This window comes from Gopherus flavomarginatus, chromosome 3, assembly GCF_025201925.1.
Source record: "Gopherus flavomarginatus isolate rGopFla2 chromosome 3, rGopFla2.mat.asm, whole genome shotgun sequence".
NCBI lineage: Eukaryota > Metazoa > Chordata > Testudines > Testudinidae > Gopherus > Gopherus flavomarginatus.
In genome coordinates, this window is record NC_066619.1 from 186,960,524 (window position 1) to 186,981,094 (window position 20,571).

A 20,571-nucleotide genomic window follows, 5' to 3' on the forward strand; every position below is an offset into this window, starting at 1 on the left:
AAGAAAGTAATATAAAATAGTTGTCAGCAGTACAATTTTTTGTAAAATGGATTTAACCATTGTCTTTTTATAAATGAGTGTCACACTTTGCTTGTTAGAAGAATTGGAATGGCAGGTAACACAACAAATATTTGTGCTTTCTACTTATGGTATATAAAAGATAGTTGTTAATGTGCAGTCATAAATCAGCACAGCTCTTCTTTTCCTGCTTAATTAAAAAAAATGATATGGTAAGGAACAATGAAAATGTACTGGCAAGTTAGTTTGTGGTGAAGAATTCAATGGCCACTGAGTTCTAAAAATTTACTGAAAGGTTGTTGGTGGTTTGTGGTCCAACTTAAGTAGGTTGCATTGCACTAATATACCTTTCTAAACTGATGAGTTTAAAATGTTAAGGAAATACTTCTGAAAAAGAACCTTAAGAACATGTAAATGTGTAAATGATGCCATTTTGAAACAATTTTTATGTAATAATGTTTCAAAATGGTGGTGCTAGATTGTGTTCAAATAAATCCAGAGCAGGAAGTGTGTATTTCTGTTTTTAAAACCATAAAAAACAAGCATGAAAACATATCAAGCCACATGCCTAGTTCACATGGTTGATAAAACATGTAATCGCTGGCTTTATCATTGGTAATACATGGTTATATAACGTTGAATGTATAAGTGGCTTTCTTCAAACCACAGGGATTTTTCAATGCTTATGTCTTTTACGTGTTTCAAAATTTCTTTGTAGAGAACTCTCTCTACTACAAAAAAGGATAGAAGAGATTACAGCTCTTCTTAAAGCCAAAATATATTTTTATTTTAAGTATAGCTCCATTTTTATAATATATTTAATTATTTTAATAGGTGAAACTTACATTTGAAACTTCAGTCTTTGAGCATGAAGGAACATCTCAACAAAGGTATAAACAGGCACAGTCTGCTATGAACAATCTCGTCAAGCTTCTATGGGGAGAAGATAATATGGACCTTCAGCTGGCTATCCAAGGCATGCCTCATATTGTTATGTACCTCACGCTTAAATTGGACTCTGAAACATCTAAGGATGAGGTATGTGATCAACCAAATGAAGCAAAAGACAGGCAGGATTCAGTTTAAATCAATAGATGTCAGTAAATGTTGATTTCAGGTGACACACTGAAATCAATGAAAAAAAATCCATCAGTAACAGTCAGTGCAGCCTCCCCCTACACCTTGCACCTGCAGGGATGTAGTGTCACCAGCCCTGTAGCAGTGCAGAAAGCCCTCTGCAACTGTGTTGTCACAGGAGTGAGTGAGGTGGGCTGTGACAGTGGAACCACAGAGGGCGCAGCCATAGAGACAGAGATTCTGGATCCATGTGGGTGCTGGGAAGGCTGCAGTTCTAGCAGGGTAGAACAGAAGACCCCTGGCCAGGCCTGCGAGGAGGAGGAGGACAAGCTCCCAGTTGCAGGGGAGGCCACCCCACTGCTGAATGGGTCTGTCCTGTGCAGGAACTGTTCAGTAACGAGGTGGCCTTCCCAAGTGCTGGCTCTTCCTCCTCCTTGCAGCTCTGGCTAGGGTTCTCTGCTTTGCCTCTACCCTACCTCAACTTAATTTCCTGCAACTAAAAATTAGAATAGTTAAAAAATAAAAAGTTAAAAATACAAATTAATTAGTCTAAATTGCACAAAAAAAAATTAAAAATCAGATTCTGCTGAGTCTAATTATAATGTCAATTGTTGTGACTTTAAATAAAGGTGCCTCATGTTTACTAATAATTTTCTAAGTGATTCCATCTTATGGTCAAAGTGTCTGCAAGTTATTATGTCTATTATGGAAATCAGGCCTGAAATTCCAGGAAAAAGTTAGAAGTCCAGCTTACAATCTTTAATTGAGTTTTGAAACACTGCAGCACTGCTGAAGGTCCCATGATAAAGTACATTACCATAGGTTCTTAGATATAAAGTGAGAAGGAATATCTTCAGGTTTTTACAATTACCTGCCACATTCTTATCATGCTGCATTTGAACATTGCTTTATAAATGTAAAGCACTATACAAGTACAAAGCATCCTAACTCATCAGAATTTTTTTTATGAGAGAAGCTGGTAGAAAACCCTATATTTAAGTTGCTTAACGCTTTCCATTATAAAGGATTCATGGGACCTTTTCTTTGGGAAACATTAACATTTTCATTGTTTGTAGCAGGCCATTGATATTAGGCACGAACAACACCCTCATGCTCCAGAAATGCCCTTTCTTTGTCCTATGAAATTCCATTCAGTTTTTGCTGAGATATAAACTACTGAGAATTGCTATTTCCTTTCTCTCACTTTTATGTTTGTCAGGAAAATGTTTTCAGAGTGCAAGTACAACTGAACACATGAACATTCTAAGGTTGGGTTCATTCCGTTGACAAAGCAGAAGCAGCACACACTGTACGAGAAATGCCTGGGAATTATCAGAACAGCTGTGGCAGGTAGGGAGAGAGAGAGAAGCCCAGCCCAGCTCAACTATATCTGCCCTCGACCCAACATGACCAGGGCCACTTTAGGAGCATCACATGGGGCAGCAACCAGGCTCCCTACCCTAAATTGCCCCTGGACTCAGCACTTAGTCCCAGGAGACCATTTCCCCTCACTCTTGAGCACTATATAGAGCAGGAGCTTTCCAAAATCCCAGGGTAGCAGGTGAGAGGAAAAAGGTGGGCCAGGCTATGTTCTTTTCCTCTCTTGCTGCTGACTAATGCCTAGTGGTCCATCCCTCTTCTGGGATAACATCTTTCTCCAGTTGCCAATTAATGCAATTTGTTCTTAGTTTAAGTGGCAGATGTCTTCACTGCCATGATGATGGTTAGGGTTTAAATTCTTCTGAACATGCATTATGGAGTGGAGAGTGTTACAGATGCACATAAAGGAATTTGTTTTTACCGTTTTCCTTTGTGAGAGAGAGGAGGGTAACCTAAGAAATTACTTTAACCCCTGTTCCTTCCCCTACATTTAAAAAAAAACAAAAAACTGTTTTAGTTTGCAAAATCAAACTCTTGAAAGTAAGGATATGTCAGCTTTACAACTACTTAATTCAGCCCCTTGTGGGTATGCCTTATGATACTGTTGCATGTTGTTTTTTTCTGCAGGACTGCTGCTTCAGTCAGTGTATAGAATGGACAGAGGGGGGCAGAATTAACGCTACACAGGCAACTATAAATCTGGCATTTCCTAACTTTTCAACCCTAATAATGTTCTTTGAAAACACACACCCTCTTACCCTCCCACCCCCCATTGGGATAAAGGCTACATTATAATACTATAAGCCAGCAGTTCTCAAACTGTGGGTCAGGATCCCAAAGTGGGTCATGATCCCATTTTAATTGGGTCGCTAGGGCCAGCATTAGACTTGCTGGGACCCAGGACTGAAGCTGAAGCCTGAGCTCCACCCCCACATGGGGCAATGGGTCTCGGGCTACAGCCCCCTCTCCTTCCACCAGGGGTGGCAAGGCTTGGCCTATGGTCCCGTTTCACCCCACTCACAACGGCATGGCTCAAGCTTCGATGCACTGCCCCAGCCCAGGTCAGAAGGAGGTGCAATGACGTTTGAGAGCCCCTGCTGCAAGCTTTGCTTTTCAAGCCTCTCTCATATCATATAGGAAACTACACTTCCACGATCAGAGGTGGCTATGGTACAAAGTAGTTTATGCAAATGTCTTCTATAAACCCTTCAGGGCCACTCTGGTTCACTTTCTGCTGTTTTTTGCAACCTAAGACTTCTCCCATTAATGTACAGAAAATCTCAGAACATTTCTCACTTTGGTATTTTCCCACAATAAGAATGTATAAGGTATTCTCAACTGGCAATGGAATAAATATAAGAAGCTTAATCAAAGTTCACTTACAATATGTTGTGAATGGTTAATTTTTCTTTTTAAAATCTTATGCTGCAGCTCCTTGTCCCCATTCATCCAATATGGACTATATGGTAAAGCTAGAGACAGTTGTCTTATAAAGAAAGAGACAGCATTGTCCTGGTGAAACACACAAACTTAATATTACTAAAATAGTGAAAAAATACAAGGATAACCAAGGCTTATCTGGTTTCAGAGCTACTAGTTGCCTCATTAGGAGGTAGTTAAATGTGGCACAAGTACAGTCCCTGCGCTTGGGTATGCGAGGGCCACTCCCTCAGTCACTAGGGTGACCAGATGTCCCAATTTTATAGGGACAGTCCTGATATGTGGGGCTTTTTTTTATATGGGCTCCTATTACCCCCCACCCCGTCCCAATTTTTCACACTATCTGGTCACCCTATCGCTACCCCACATGGCACCCATTGTCCTATCCCTTTTCCACACTTCTCTGTGATACAGGACTGGCACATAAGGAGTAGTACGCTACACCCTTGAAAAAGAAGTTTCAGCTGGCCTGCTCCCCCTACATTCCAGGGATAAATTCTTCTCTGAGCAACCCCAGAGGTGGTGCAATCTTAAACAGCCACTAATGCTGTCTTGTGCCTAAATGGCACAAATGAGCTCTTAAAAACATACATTTTACCAAAAAAACGCCATCTCTTTTGGAGAAAATTGTCCTGAATGTTATCCTATTAACAGTGAATGAATAAGGATATGTTGTTCCAGAGTCCAGAGCTTAAGTAGTTTGGATTGGAAATGAAGAAACATATCTATCTATCTTCTATAAGTGATCCTTTACTGGGCTTTCTATCTCTATCTTGTGGCTGATTTGGTGTGCAGATCACATCTTAGCCTCATTAGTAAATAATAGCAATTTATTCTAGTTTCTCCCATTTGAGCCCAAGGCACTCAAAAGCAGAATTAAAGAATCCTAAGCCTCACAGAGCTCTGGCTGTTGTATCATAATGTAAAAGTCATCTGCCTATAAGAAAATTAGTCTTCCATGTAATCACAGGTTCAGCTGGTAGGTTGCATCTCAGTTGGGCTTTTTAGAACAAAGTAAATACTTCATTCAATTGTAACAGATTTCTGTACTTGGACAATCTTCCAGTGATTTCATGTTTTAAGAGAATAATGTTATTTATGTCTTTTCTAAATGATTGATATCAGTATTGGAAGAATTTGTTTAGTTTCTATATTGACAGTTGGAAACTGCCCTCTTTGAGTGACAGTGTCCCACATGGGCTGCAGTAGTGCAAGTTTCCACACTGTCCTACCATTGTGCCTTATCCAAAGAGGAGATATCTAAGTGTATATGGCTGTGTCATGGAGCTGGAAGTATACACATAAAAGTACACAATTGTGGCAGCTCTGATTAAACTAGCATGCTAAAGTTCAGGTGTAGCCATGGAGGGATGCGCTTGTCACCCCAGTATGATATTTATCTGAAACCCTAGGTATGTACTCAAGTGACTAACCCATACTGCTGCTGCTATGTGTCTATTTTTAGCATGCTAGCTTAGGGTTACCATATTTCAGGTCCCAAAAAGAGGACACTGCTGGGGGGAGGGAAGCTGCACTCGCCCTGTAATAGATGCTCTTCGAATCCGTAGAATGCCACAGTTTCTACTTCAAAGATCTTACATTGTAAAGATGCAAGATATAGCAAAGGATCAGGAAAAAGGATTAAAAGTATGCATGCAATTTATGTATGTACTCTATTGCTGACTGCCCCTCAACTTTAACCATTATTAGTTGGCTCATTTTACTCACTGTACCAAGTGGGTAAAGAGGGATCTGAGTGAGTAGCTTTGTGAATTCGCTCATGGAGGCTGTTATAGATATAAGGGACAAAAGTTGGAGAAACTGTGAAGACAATTGTGTGGGGAAAATGGGCAAACAAGGCGTCAAGGCTGGTATCATTAATAGGGCATAGAGGATCCAGTTATTAAAACTGGCTGTTAAAAACCTAATCTAAGTTTCACTGTTTGCATTTGTCATCTTGAAAAGACAGAATATAACAGTTTCACTACTGTTTCTAATTAGCTTCTGACTGCCTGGCAGGATCTTCTAGTGCAATATTGCAATCTGAAAATTGTAAATATTTCAGGGAAATGCTTAAAAAAACAAGAATATAAAATGGAATTAAAATGTTTGATTGCAGGGTTTTGTAAGCTGGAGGAATTCTAGAAGTAATAGGACTAAACCATTAGAACGCTTTCTGGAAAATATTCTAGACCCAAATGGAAGAGTTCAATTCTTGAGGGGGACATTTGGGGATTGGTCCTGCTTTGAGCAGGGGGTTGGACTAGATGATCTCCTGAGGTCCCTTCCAACCCTAATAATCTATGATTCTATGAAGCATTATTGAGCAACTAATGAGACCCTGTTGGCTTTTACAAATACTTACCATGTAAATTCTGCAGTAATAGTTCCTATTTTAATAGCTTTTGAATGAATCTTGCAGCGCTCACAGTCTTCTTGTGTACAGCAAAGCAGCAGACTATTGTCTCCTTTCACTGCGGTGTAAGGACAACTTAAAACATCCTTTGTCAGTGTCCTGTGTTTGAAGGTTGTGGGAGGTTTTTAGCTGGTCCTCTCTATTTTGACAGGAGTCCTTTCAGCCATCTTTCTTGGTGCCAAGACTGTTCTGATTAAAGCAAACTGTTTCTTGGCAGTTCATTATATGAGAAATGAGGATAATGGAAATAGAAGAGGTGGGATTTACTAACAAAATAATATTTCCAAGCAATATTTTAGTGGTTCTGTTCAGAAAATATTGTATTCTTTTAAGATTAACTACTTTGTCGTTTATTAATTCAATTGTCCATGGCCTTTGCACATTTAGACAAAATGACACTTTTCAACTTGCTTGGAAGACAACTGATCTGCTTGTGTGGTGATAAATACTAAACCTTACTAACTCATTAATATATAGATGGTGCTGCTGGGATCTTTTGTTATGTTTGTCTTTTCTTTCCCTGGGAAAGTGTATAGTTATTTCGCAAATGAACAGTGTAAAGGTCCCTGTTCATTGGGAAAGAAAAGATTGATTTTTTTCTAACCCATTGCAATGCTGTAATTAGAAAAGGCTTTTTTTCTTGATGAAAAGTTGATGCAGAAAATCCTTGTTGCAAGCAAGTATTTAAAAATAGAGCTAATTAAATTGAATGAAAGTGGCAGAGCTTGCCAGTTCTCTCAATAGCGAGACTTGAAATTCTTTTAATCTGATTGAAAAGAAAATTTCCCAACAAAATTTTGGCACAGTCACTGTTGCTTTTATTTGTTAAGAAAGATAATTTAATTTTTAATAGTATCTCCTGGCCTCTCTGTCTTGGGTAGACTTGATATTTGAATTAGATTATTTCCAGGCCATCTAATAAAGATTGAAAACACTGTATAGGTTGCAATATCTCTGTAGGTATCAGTTATTAGCTATGTACATTTTCATGGGTTGACAAACTACACCAAATATGTGGGCATTATTATCCTTTAGTTTATTATTCCCACACAAAAGTGCTTTAAGTTAACAGTTATATTAATTACTTCAGAAACCTTTATGTAAAATAGGTAACTACAGCATTTTCCTTTAAGAACCTAGGAATATAAAAGACTGGAAAGAATCAGGTAAATCATTTAACTAAAGATTTATTACCCCTACAATTACTGATTCTGCAATTTTTTGCCCTGAGGCAGACTTCTGCTCCTGTGCAACCATGTGTAGACAATTGCATGCTCAGCACCATATTTGTTAATGACCTTTGAATTATTTCAATATATACCTACTAATATCTTGCTTTACATGTAAATATATCATCAGTGATGTATGTGTAGAAAGGCCGTGTATTTTATGTTGTAGTTTAGGGCCTGATCTTTAGAGGAGCTGTAAACCGACAACTCCATCATTGAAAAATGAAGAAGGCTGTGGTTCTATTAGTGTGAATAAATGCTCGCCATGTTGAGTAAGGGGTTCACAGATTTCCATTTAAGAGCTAGATTACATGTTCAGATTGCTGAACAAACACGAACAAATCTGATTCCACGGGACTGTTGTTTTTTAAAATGACAGTATTTTTAAGATGTGAAATTCTTCAATATGTTTTTAATTTTTGTATATATTTGCCCTCATAGTAAAGATTTACAAAAGTCTTTTTTTACAAACATAAATATATATATACAGGGCCGGCTTTACCATTTTTGCTGCCCCAAGCAAAAGAACTGCCGAAGCACACACAAAAAAAAAAAAGCGCTCCGACTGTGCCGCCCGAAGAATGGATGGAATGGTGCCCCTTAGCATGTGCTGCCCCAGGCACATGCTTCCTATGCTGGTGCCTGGAGCCAACCTTGTGTGTATATATATGCACATACTTAAAAACTCTGCAAGTTTGTAGCAAGATCTGGAAATCCTCCAACAAACCAGTGCTAAATAACATGCTGTAGAAGTGTGTGATAAAAGTTTTCAAGTCCAAAATAACTGATGTTGCGGATATACTTTTTCCTTAGCAATCTTTTCCTTTGCTTAACTAACTGATAATTTGATATCCTGACAGCAAGAAATTCTTTACCAATACCCCATATCAGAAGCATCCCAAAAGCTGAAAAGTGTGAGAGGAATATTTCTCACTCTCTGTGATATGCTGGAAAATGTGACTGGAGCCCACATTATCAGGTAACAGTATTTTCAACTTAATACAAAACCTTTTTGTTTATTTTTTAACTTCCCTTTCTTTTTATTTATACTGAAGAAAACATCTGTACATCAGGCTTTATTGTTATGCCGAATCAAAACAAGAATGAGTTTACCTTCTAATCTGTAATGTTTTATTTGGTATAGCCTGCTTGAAGTTGATCTGCCTAATGTGGCTGTACTGTGAATGGTTATGTGATATTGGGCTGTTGCTTTGCTTTAGGTCTCGGTGGCTAGAAATGTAGTATGATATGTAACATATCACAGGATCTGATCTTATGAACTCCCACTCAACCTTGATCTAAATTCTTTAGCAAGATTCCTGGATTCTGTGTCATTTTAGCAAGGTAGAATGGGCGTTCTGTAGCAGCTTAATTTAAATTAAAAAACTAAGATTTTAACTCGGTTACATATGAAAATGAGTGATAGTACAGTAACTCCTATTTATTAATTTTGGTATTAAATTAATTTTATTTAATGAGTTTTTGTTTTTGATTTGTCAACGATCTCAGCACGTAACTGCATCATCTTTAAAGGTGCAGCACAGAATCTCACCTGTGGTTTGTTTTTTTTTAAGACTGTTTACAGTCTCAAAAAAATGAGATTACAACCGTTTTAAACTTAGTTCACATTTCAAGTTCAAGATTTTCTTCTCAGCTATAAAATCTGGGGCATAATAGTTTTAAAAACTGAAAGCTTAAACCTTAGAACACATTTGTTTGGCAAATTCCACAGCCTGAGAATCTGAGTATGTCTACACTTAGAACTGGGAATGTGATTCCTGGCTCACACAGACATACTCACACTAGCTCGCATAGCTAAAAATAGTAGTATAGTCATGGTAGCACAGGCCATGGCAAGCGGCAGCATGAGCTAGGTACCCTACGTACAAACCAGCCTGGACTCCTTGGGTACATACACAGGGTGGTTGGCCCATGCAAATGCTGCCAATGCTACTACCTGACTGCACTATTACTGTTATCGCACTGCTTCAGTGAGAGCTGGTGAAAGTATGTCTACATGAGCTGGGAATCACACCCCTACCTCCAAATGTAGATGTGACCAGAGAATACATGGACCCTGGTTATATGTAAGGTAGAGAGAAGTTAATGAAGCTGTATAAAAATGGGAAGAAGAAATCTTTGGGAATAGAAAGCCAGTGAAGGAAAAAGAGGAATAATGAGGATCAGCCATCTTCACAAACTAGAAGTAAGTTCCATTTTTAGTTCATGTTACTCCCTCTTGACCTCTGATTATATATTCTGTGCCAGTCACATCAGTCCATAAGTGTCTAAGGGTACGTCTACACTACGGGATTATTCCAATTTTACATAAACTGGTTTTGTAAAACAGACTGTATAAAGTCGAGTGCACACAGCCACACTAAGCACATTAATTCGGTGATGTGCGTCCATGTACCGAGGCTAGCGTCGATTTCTGGAACATTGCACTGTGGGTAGCTATCCCGTAGCTATCCCATAGTTCCCGCAGTCTCCTCCACCCATTGGAATTCTGGGTTGAGATCCCAATGCATGATGGTGCAAAAATAGTGTTGCGGGTGATTCTGGGTAAATGTCGCCACTCATTCCTTCCTCCTTGAAAGCAACGGCAGGCAATCATTTTGCGCCCTTTTTCCCTGGATTGCCCTGGCAGATGCCATAGCATGGCAACCATGGAGCCCATTTTGCCTTCTGTCAGTGTCACCGTATGTGTACTGGATGCCGCTGACAGAGGCGATACTGCAGCGCTACACAGCAGCATTCGTTTGCCTTTGCAAGATAGCAGAGACGGTTATCAGTTGTTCTGTATCGTCTGCCATGCCGCTGTAAATTGGCGATGAGATGACGGTTATCAGTCGTTCTGTACCGTCTGCTGCTGTCATGGGTCCTCCTGGCTGAGGTCGGCCGGGGGCGCAAAGACAAAAATGGGAATGACCCCCCCCCGGGTCATTCCCTCCTTTATGTTGTATCTAAAAATAGTCAGTCTTGCGTAGAATATGGGGCAAGTGTGCTAGAGAACCAGTATACTAAAGAGCACAGCTGCTCCGTGTCAGATCCGGTAGAAATGATGAGCTGCATGCCATTCTAGGGGGTGCCCCTGGAACAACCACACCCATTGCTTCCCTGCTCCCCCAACCCTCCTGGGCTACCGTTGCAGTGTCTCCCTTCCCATTTGTGTGATGAAGTAATAAAGAATGCAGGCATAAGAAACACTGACTTGTTAGTGAGATAAAATGAGGGGGAGGCAGCCTCCAGCTGCTATGATAGTCCAGGCAGGACGTTAAACGGTGCAGGGGAGAGGAGCCCAGCATCCCGCTGCTATGATAGTCCAGGCAGTACAGAATCTTTTCTTTAGACATGAAAGGAGAGGGCTGATGAAGCTCAGCCCCCAGTTGCTATGATGAAGATGGTTACCAGCTGTTCTGTACCATTTACTGGGAATGACCGGGAATCATTCCTATTTTTACCCAGGCGCCCCTGGCCGACCTCCCCTGAGGCCAGCCAGGAGCACTCACGGGCTGATGATGATGATGATGATGATGATGATGATGATGGATAGCAGTCATATTGTACCGTCTGTCACCGGGGAGGGAAAAGGGTGCTGCTGTTCAGTGCCACAGCATCGCGTCTACCAGCAGCATGCAGTAGACATAGGGTGACATATAAAAAAGTCAAGAAATGATTTTTTTTCCCTTTTCTTTCATGTGAGGGGGGGGGGGTAAATTGACGAGCTGTACCCTGAACCACCCTGGACAATGTGTTTGACACTACAGGCATTTGGAGCTCAACCAATAATGCAAATGCTTTTTGGAGATTGCGGGATAGCTGGAGTCCTCAGTACCCTCTCCTTCCTCCATGAGCGTCCATTTGATTCTTTGGCTTTCCGTTACACTTGTCACGCAGCATTATGCTGAGTCCCTGCTGTGGCCTCTGTCTGGAGATTTTTTTCAAATGCTTTGGCATTTCGTCTTCTGGAACGGAGCTCTGATAGAACAGATTTGCCTCCCCATACAGCGATCAGATCCAGTATCTCCCGTATGGTCCATGCTGGAGCTCTTTTTGGATTTGGGACTGCATCGCCACCCGTGCTGATCAGAGCTCCACGCTGGGAAAACAGGAAATGAAATTCAAAAGTTCTCGGGGCTTTTCCTGTCTACTTGGCCAGTGCATCTGAGTTCGGATTGCTTTCCAGAACGGACACAATGGTGCACTATAGGATACCGCCCGGAGGCCAATACCGTCGATTTGCGGCCACACTAACCCTAATCCGATATGGTAATACCGATTTCAGCGCTATTCCTCTCGTCTGGGAGGAGTACAGAAACTGGTTTAAAGAGCCCTTTATATCGCTATAAAGGGCCTTGTTGTGTGGACGGGTGCAGCATTAAATCTGTTTAACGCTGCTAAAATCAGTATAAACGCATAGTATAGACCAGGCCTAAGTATCAAGCCTGTCACGGTGAACTGGTTATAAGTGGTAATTTTCAATGACTGATGTTCCTGCTCTATAACGTGAATATATACTGGATGGTACAATATAGTCATGTGTGCACAAAAAAGCATTTAGCACAAGAACTGCTGTTGTCAGCCATTTTCTAAGGAAGCATTGGAAAGTTTTACCAGCTATACAGGTATATAGTTATAGTCGTATAATCCCCTGTGTGGACACTCTTATTCTGGTGTGATTGCCTTTTTCTAGTTCAGGTTAAATCCCTTCCAAAGCAACATAAGCTAAATTGAAAAAGGGCACTGTTGTACCAAAATAAAAGTATCTACACGGGGGACGAGGGTTATGCTAGTGTAACTACATTCGTTGAAATTTACACTTGATGTAACACAGAAAAATCTTTCCCACGTAGATAAGACCTAAGTGTGATGGAAAGGCTATGGCCTTTTCCAGTTTATGCAACTTGTTATTACTACTTTTGAGTATCCTCTGCATATTCCTACTCCTGGGAAGCACCAGAAGTTGGAACCTTCTCATTGCAGTTCAGATGTTGGAACCATCTCATAACAGTGCCCATTAGAGCACTGGTGCATCCCACTTACCTCTTTCCTCAGCATTCCCAACATTATGAGGGCAAAGCTATTAAAGGGGGCGTGGGGCCCTCTGCCACCTTAGTTTCTTCCATCTGCTGCAGTACACGGATGTGAACCTCTCCGGATCCTTCTCTCAAAATAAATATTGAGTGCCTTAGTTTAACAAGTAATGTAGTTAGTATAGATAGCATAATTAGAATAAAACTATCTAATTGTTTAGGATATTGAGTTTAACTGCTAAGCATACCAACAATCAAAACATCTACCAGTTTCATAGGCAATCCAAAGAGAGCCAGGTTTAAGAGGTATGCATCATTTACAGTGACCTTCCTGACATTGGATGTCCATGTCAGATGCTTGATGTACCTAAGTGAGGGTGTGACAGAGTTGGAATAGCTTAGGGCTAGCTCATTGCTCTTTGCACTTTGTAAGTGTTCCCACATGGGCCAAACTGGAAGATAATTGATTAGGACTGGGTGAGTAACCAGTTAACAAGGACATTCAGCTTCTCAGCTGGGGACTGTTAAATGGAAGATAGGAAGGGAGAAGGGAAGGCTGGAAGGAAAGGCCAAGAAACCAATGATTTCAGAGAGGCTGAGATCTCTCTCTCCCCACCCTCTCCCCCTGTGCCTAGAGCTACACTGAAGTTTGGGGAAAACCTTATGGTGATGGGAAATAAAGATGTATGCAGCTTCGTAAATAAAGTACATTGTGGTGAACAAGAGGGTGTGAAGTCTACTTGCAAAGAGAAATCCAGAGTGAGGGAGCATCCTCTGTGACTGCGGTCACTCTGAATTCTGAAAAATTCTCCTTTTGGGCTGAAATGTTCTATGCTTGGTCTACGCTAAAGGGTGATTTTTATTTTTAAGAAGAGGGAAATGTCCTAATATAATTCATTTCTGACTACGCAGTGTATATCCCCTTGCCCAGTTTGACAGATGCGGACTACAGCTCTCCCAGTATATAGAGCTGAACACAGATAGTGGGCTGTTAGTCTCAAGTCACTTCTGGAACATCTTCCATGGTGAAGACTGTAAAGGCCTAACTGAAAACCCACAATGGAGTACTCAAAAATCACAACAACAACACACCACCTGCCCTTAGCATCAGAAGGAGAAAGTCATCTTGTTCTTGTTGTTGTTGAAGCACAAAACTGGTAGAACTAGTGATTTTATAGGGACTCCAAAGTGTTTACTACATTCTGAAAATTTTAAGATTTCATTTAATAAACAATGTAGGTTTCTACTTTTTTCAGTAGACTTGGCACAGCTACCTAACAATAGATATGCTGATGCCTCGTTAAGTCTTACAGAAAACTGACTCCTGCCAAAAATTAGAAATAAAGGGCTGAATTCTGCTTCTTCAATGAGGCGTGAACTTCAGTACCTAAGATGGAGCATTTAACATAATGCTGACTGCCCTTCTTCAGTTGACTTTATTTAGATATTGGTTTATATTTTATCAGGTTGTCATGGGTCATTGTTAGAAAAATTGTGAAAAGCATTAGTTTCTGTATTGACCTGATACTAAAATAGGTAACTTATTCATATCAAAAATCTTCATAGAAAATAGATATGAAAATAAATTGTGCTGTAAGCCTTATCTTTGGAGCCACTACTGGTGCTTTGTATTTGTGTTTATGTACACACATAAAAATGTAAATACTTTGACTACTACCATCACTTTGTTGTTGTAGCGTAAATAGTAAAGATATTGGGCACTGTACCCTTCCATTTTGCTCTAAGCATTTTAGATAGATGCTATGGTGCTGCTTCTATTTTTTAAGCATCAAAACATTAAACTGCTGAGAAAATCTAGCATTGTTTTTAATATTTTTGTTACTTTGTCATCTTCCCTGCCTCTTCTTTCTGTCTCCCTACACTGTGTGAATGCATTCTAATGCTCTGGCAATTATTGATTCAACTGAAGTATAGTTTATTCAGGCTGAACACCAGCAGCATGTGCCAGACTGAGACTAAGTCCTCCACTTAAAATCTTAATTTATTTAACAGCATTTTTTTTAAAGTTAATTTGGTTGGAGTTAAGGGAGGAGGAGAGTTGTTTTTGCTTTTAAAAGCAACATGAAGATTATGTCCTGCAATGTAAGTTCTTTGGGGCAGGAACAGTCTTTTTGTTCTGTGTTTGTGCAGTGTCTAGCACTAGCACACAACAAGTGATAAATAATAATGAAAACCTCTTTCCCCTTTTTAGGCAATCTCAGCACATCTAGGTTAAGTTTTCCTCCTATCTTACATTGTTGAAGTGCTTCTGGCACTTTGTGCTTACAAAACAGTTAACATTTGCTAGTTTTGATTGATTCAGTAATTGCTTCCCCTCCCACCCCAGGTTTCAGAGTGGTAGCCATGTTAGTCTGTATCAGCAAAAAGCACGAGGAGTACTTGTGGCACCTTAGAAACTAACAAATTTATTTTTGATGTTCTCTGTGTATATAGATCTTCCTACTGTGTTTTCCACTGCATGCTAAAAGTAGGTTTTAGCCCATGAAAGCTAGTTAATCTCTAAGGTGCCACAAGTACTCCTCGTGTTTTTTTGTTGTTGTTTGTTGTTGTTTTCAGTTCTGATCTTGCTTCCTTGACACAACTGGGTGTTCTGCCCTTGGGTTTACGAATTGCAGCCTCCTGCTCTAACCATGATATATCAGTCTAGCCTATAACAGTTGTGAAAATGCTTCTCCCTTTACTGTAGCTTCCCTTTTCTAGTATACATTGGTTTCTTGCTTCATTTATTCACAAACCATTAGCATGTACCTAGTCTGCATATTTTAGGCACCAGACGCTTACCACTAATTCTTGCACTTGTACATATGTTCTCCCTTGCATCCTCTTACATCTTATATAGGTATGTACTTTGACTCACGCTTCATCAGTCATAGCCAGTAATTATATGATTTTTCTTGTAAATCCTTATGGATGCTGGATGGAGATTCTCCCACAGAGGCATTTTCTGACAGCTCCAAACTGTCTATAAACATTGTAAAACAAGGCAACCTATTTCTAGATGTCCTACACATTCTCTATTCTTGTATTCAAGAAAAGGTTACAAAATCCATAAAAACTTAGACTGACTTTTGCTGGTAAAGAACTATATTTCCCAATTTTAGAGGAAAAACTAAAGTGTAAAATCATTTCTGATGGCTTCTAGAGGCTGTTACATATTGTTTAAAAATGAAATGGAAAATACCAGTATTTTGTCCAACATTTCCTTAGTCAGAAAAGTAGCTTTTGATTTTCATCTCTGTTCATGTATGAGTTGTTGCTGAGTATATAATGAATTTCTGTGTTTTCTATTTTCTATACATATTTACTGCACTACTAGTATCTAACTTTTTGTTTGTAAAGAACATTAGAATATCTTAAGCTGGAGAAGACTAAGGTGGTCACTCTTGTGCTGGCGAATGGCAATGATCTTTAATTCTGTAATTCACTGTTCTATAATATAAATATTGGATCAAAATAGAGTGATTTAATCATTGAGAGACAGCCTGAAAAAAAATAATTTCAGTTAATTTTTAAACTAAACTCTTTATGACTTTATTTCAGTTTGATACAGTGATATCTTAATTTGCTATTTAAAATGTCTAAGGCTGTAATAGGAATGGTGGGGAAAGTAATACTTGTTGGAAATCCTGGGGTCTGTGAAAATTTCAGTACCATTATGACTGTAGGATGTTACATCCACTAAGTCTGTCTATGGTTTCGTGTCCCCCATCAGGGTAGTATTTCAGCATCTCATAAACATTAATGAATTAATTGTCACAGCAATTGCATGATTTAGAAGATATTGTTAGTCAAATTTTACAGATCAGGAACCAAGCTGAAGGAGATTAAGTAATTTGCTCAAAGTTGCACAGCAAGTCTGTGGCCGAGCCAGAAATTGAAGCCAGACCTCTTAAGTCCCAATACAGTACTTTAATCACAAAGACTACCTTCTCAGTCTTTTTTTATTTAGGCAGAGAGTATTTACAGTCTTGAAGTTTAGCAGCAACCAACAAACTCAATCTGTTGGTTATATTTAATCTGAGACAGTCTGGTAACTAGATTATTGGATTCCAACTCTCTTTTTTGTCCCACTTCGCTCGCCATTTAAAATATGTACATTCTCCATATACACCTCTACCCCAATATAACGCTACCCGATATAACACCAATTTGGATACAACACAGTAAAGCAGTGCTCCGGGGGGGCAGGGCTGCGTGCTCCGGCGGATCAAAGCAAGTTCAATATAACATGGTTTCACCTATAACGCGGTAAGATTTTTTTGGCTCCCAAGGACAGTGTTATATCAAGGTAAAGGTGTATTTCTATGATTAATACACTGATATTGTAACAGTGCGGACTTACCTCTGTCATTATTTCAGGTAAAAAAAAAATGTCAAAGTACTGAAGTCTTGTTTCAAAAGAGACTGAGGTGCCAAAATCACTTGTGGGAGGTCTCAGATGAGACTATAACCAAGGTTTTGACCACAGAAAATGTTGCCCAGAGTCTATAGCTGTACCACTTTCTGCTGAAATCCTGTTAATTTTGTAAGCTAAGTGAAAGACCTCTAAAGAACACCTTAATTGCTCAGAAAGAGATAATGGCATTCATCTCTCTGACGTAGTACTTGGTTCCCACATGGGGCATGGAGTTACTTCAGGAGTCTTTTGGTTGGAACATAAAGCAAGTCCTCGCCATTTGTGGTAGTTTGTCCCAAGGCCCATTTTATAACAATAGGGGCTTTAACCCTGGTGTCTTGGTCATTATACTTGGCCTGGCTAAATTCTCCCTGTAGTTTCCACTGGAAAAAGTATTCTGTATTTCTTATCTGAAACTCTTGTATGTACAATAGTACTGCTTTTACCACTAAATACAAATGACTGCATTTCAGTGGTTGAAGAACCAATCCCTGTACATACAGCTCATACAAAGTTACAGTTTATATAGTAATGTGTAAGATATGTTGGATGTGAAGTGCTGCTTGTCTATAAGCTCATTACTATTAACAGCATGCTCTGCATGTTACTGTGCAGTTACACATTTTCTTCAGATATTTATGCTTCTGGTGCCAGATCTGGTGGTCTATTCCTGGCCCAGTTTAGCAGTGCAAAGCTAGCATCCCTCTTATCAATAGCCATTCCAAAGAAATCGGGAAGAGGCAATGAGGAGGCAAGGACCAGAGGAAAGCTGTTAAAGGGTAGTTCAGTGGCTATTGTCCTTGTAGCTCCAGAAGGCATTTTTCTAGCCTGAGAAGGGACAGAGCCTTTTGGAGCTCCCACATAGTAGAGAATTTTGACTGTCCCCAGTGCCCACTAGACTAAGCTGGGTGTGTTTTGAAAAAATCATTGATATAAATACGTCTGAATTTAAAACTGGACAATATTTCAAATTTGTTTGCACTCTCCAGAAATTTTTTTCTTTGCCTTTTCTTTAGTGTGTTCCAGTATTCTGCTGTATTTAGAAAAAAAGGAAAGCTATCTAGTAGGCTTTTTGGTAACCGTTTGTGGAAATGTTAAGAAATAGATCTTATTGTTATGTTTTTCCCATTATCCCTACCAATTTGTTTAAAAAATCTACTGTGCAGTAGATGATTACCTTACAAATAACTTAGAGTATGCGCTTCAAATTCCAGAACTGTAAATGCAATTGTATAACCCAGCTGGATACTCAGTATTTAAGTGAGCATGAAGCTTTATATATTAACATTCAGAATAAATGATGACCCTTCATAAAGCCTAAGTAAACATTTTCTTCTGGCTTTATTTTTCTAGCTCATCCCTTTTTTTATGTGGGAAACTGGTTCAGGTGGTTTATTGGAAAGAATCTGACAAGTTGCTTGTGATTGGCCTTCCTGCAGAAAGGTGAGTGTTAAGCATAGCATGTTTATTTTTTAGAAGATGTTTGAAATGTGCTAAGACCTGGGAATAGTAACTCTTATGTCAATTTAATATATGTATAGAGCTATATTTTCAGTTGTATGGCTGGTAACTCTGCGTCTATGTAGGAATTATTCAGCTTTCGGTGCATGGAAAATCACTGCCAAGAACTTGACAGAACTAGTTTGTCACTGAAAAAAATAGTGACTTTTATGAATACTTTAAATCCCCTGAACAAAAAACTGCTATTTGTGTGGAAAATTATAGTTAATGTGATGTATCTGATTTGGATTGTAATCTCATTGCAGCAGGGACTCTATTCTTTATCTGAATATACAGAGTTTAGCACAACGGGGCTGCAATCCTGATTTGGGGTCTGTAGGTACTACTGCCATACAAATAACAGTAATAGTCAGTGCGTGGTCAGGGAGGCAGGAACTCCCAAGTTCTTTTTCTCTGTTCTACCACTGATCTCTGTGTGACCATAAATAAGTCACTTAAAGGAAAAGTATTGTACAGTAACGTCTCACTTAAAGTCGTCCCGGTTAACGTTGTTTCATTGTTACGTTGCTGATCAATTAGGGAACAGGCTCATTTAAAGTTATGTAATGCTCCCTTCTAACGCTGTTTGGCAGCTGCCTGCTTTGTCCACTGCTTGCAGTAAGAGCAGCCCATTGCAGCTAGCTGGTGGGGGTTTGGAACCAAGGTGGACTGGCAGCCCCCCATCAGCTCCCCACTCCCCTAAGTTCCCTGTGCAGCAGCTGCCCAGCAGGCTAGCAATTTCAGCTGTCCCTCTCCCCACTGCCATATGCTGCTCCTACCCTTTGCCTTGGAGCAGCTCCCCAAGACTCCTGCTTGCTGTGTGCAGGGACAGGGGAGAAAGAGGTAGGGATAATGTCAGGGTGTCCCCCTCCCCGCCCCCCTGCTCCTGCACCTCACTCACCGCATCTTCCACAGAGAAGGGGGGGACACAAGACGGGGCTCAGGATGGAGGGAGCTTGCTGTCAGCCACTGCAGTCTCAGCAAGCTGATCTAATTAACAAAGCAATGTACTCAATGGGAAATGCCACACACACACACACACACACACACACGTGTCTCTGTCCCAGTCTGTGATGCTGGCTCCCCGCCCTCCATTCCTGCTGCCTTGTAGAGTGTGAGAGTTAACCCTCGAGGGCTCAGCCAATTGCTAGTTCATCATTTAGCAGTAAGGCATTCCCTGGGAAATATCCCACCCTCTGACTCCTCCACCTCAACCAAGCTTCACAATCATCATCACTGTGTACCAGTATTAAATTCTTTGTTTAAAACATACTGTGTGCATGTTCTTTTGTCTGGTGAAAAAACATTTCCTGGAACCTAACCCCTTCATTTACATTAATTCTCATGGGGAAACTGGATTCACTTAACAGCGTTTTGCTTAGTCGCATTTTTCAGGAACATAACTACAATGTTAAGTGAAGAGTCACTGTATGTTACTATTTAAGTATTGTGACGGAGCAAGGCCGGATGGCTATAGTAAAGTTGTGGGAGACAGATATATTAGCCACAGGCTAAACAAATTCTTGCTACCAGGATAAGCAAATGGCAGCTGCTCCAGGTCAATTAAGACACCTGCGGCTAATAAAGATCTTTTCAGAAGGCAGGGAAGACAGTGGGTTGATTGATACACTTGATGCCAGTCAGGGGCTGGCTGAACCTAGTTAAAAGCCTCCCAGTTAGTCAGGTGTGCATGAGTGTCAGGAGCTGTAGGAGGAAGCTGCACTGTTGGAGGAACTGAGCAGTACAAACCATCTCAGGCACAAGGAAGGAGGCCCTCCGGTAAGGGTGAAGTAGATATTAAGGAGCTGGGGCTGCTGTGGAAAGTAGCCCAGGGAATTCTATGCATCGAGTTCCCAAAATATCAACTACTATAGCTGATACTATTAGGGTCCCTGGGCTGGAGCACGGAGTAGAGGGCAGACCTGGGCTCCCCCCTTCCCTACTCTCAAATTAATCACAGAGACTGGGAGACAACAGAGACTGTGCAAGGGAGATTAGCTTCTCCTCACCTCCCTTGCTGGCTTATGATGAAAATGGCTCAGTAAGCTGTGACCCTTG

The 20,571-nt window shown here is 40.2% G+C and overlaps 2 protein-coding genes across 9 annotated transcripts in view; both read left to right on the top strand.

Moving 5' to 3' along the window:
- Nucleotides 1-20,571, top strand: part of HSPA4L (heat shock protein family A (Hsp70) member 4 like) — a 653,707-nt gene that overhangs the window by 481,521 nt on the left and 151,615 nt on the right. The window lies entirely within an intron of this gene.
- Nucleotides 1-20,571, top strand: part of INTU (inturned planar cell polarity protein) — a 117,900-nt gene that overhangs the window by 48,658 nt on the left and 48,671 nt on the right. For all 6 annotated transcript variants that reach the window (XM_050946283.1, XM_050946282.1, XM_050946287.1 and 3 more), the window contains 3 exons: nucleotides 853-1,056; nucleotides 8,421-8,539; nucleotides 18,367-18,456. In XM_050946283.1, coding sequence (XP_050802240.1) covers nucleotides 853-1,056; nucleotides 8,421-8,539; nucleotides 18,367-18,456 — 413 coding nt within the window. The remainder of the gene's footprint in view (nucleotides 1-852; nucleotides 1,057-8,420; nucleotides 8,540-18,366; nucleotides 18,457-20,571) is intronic.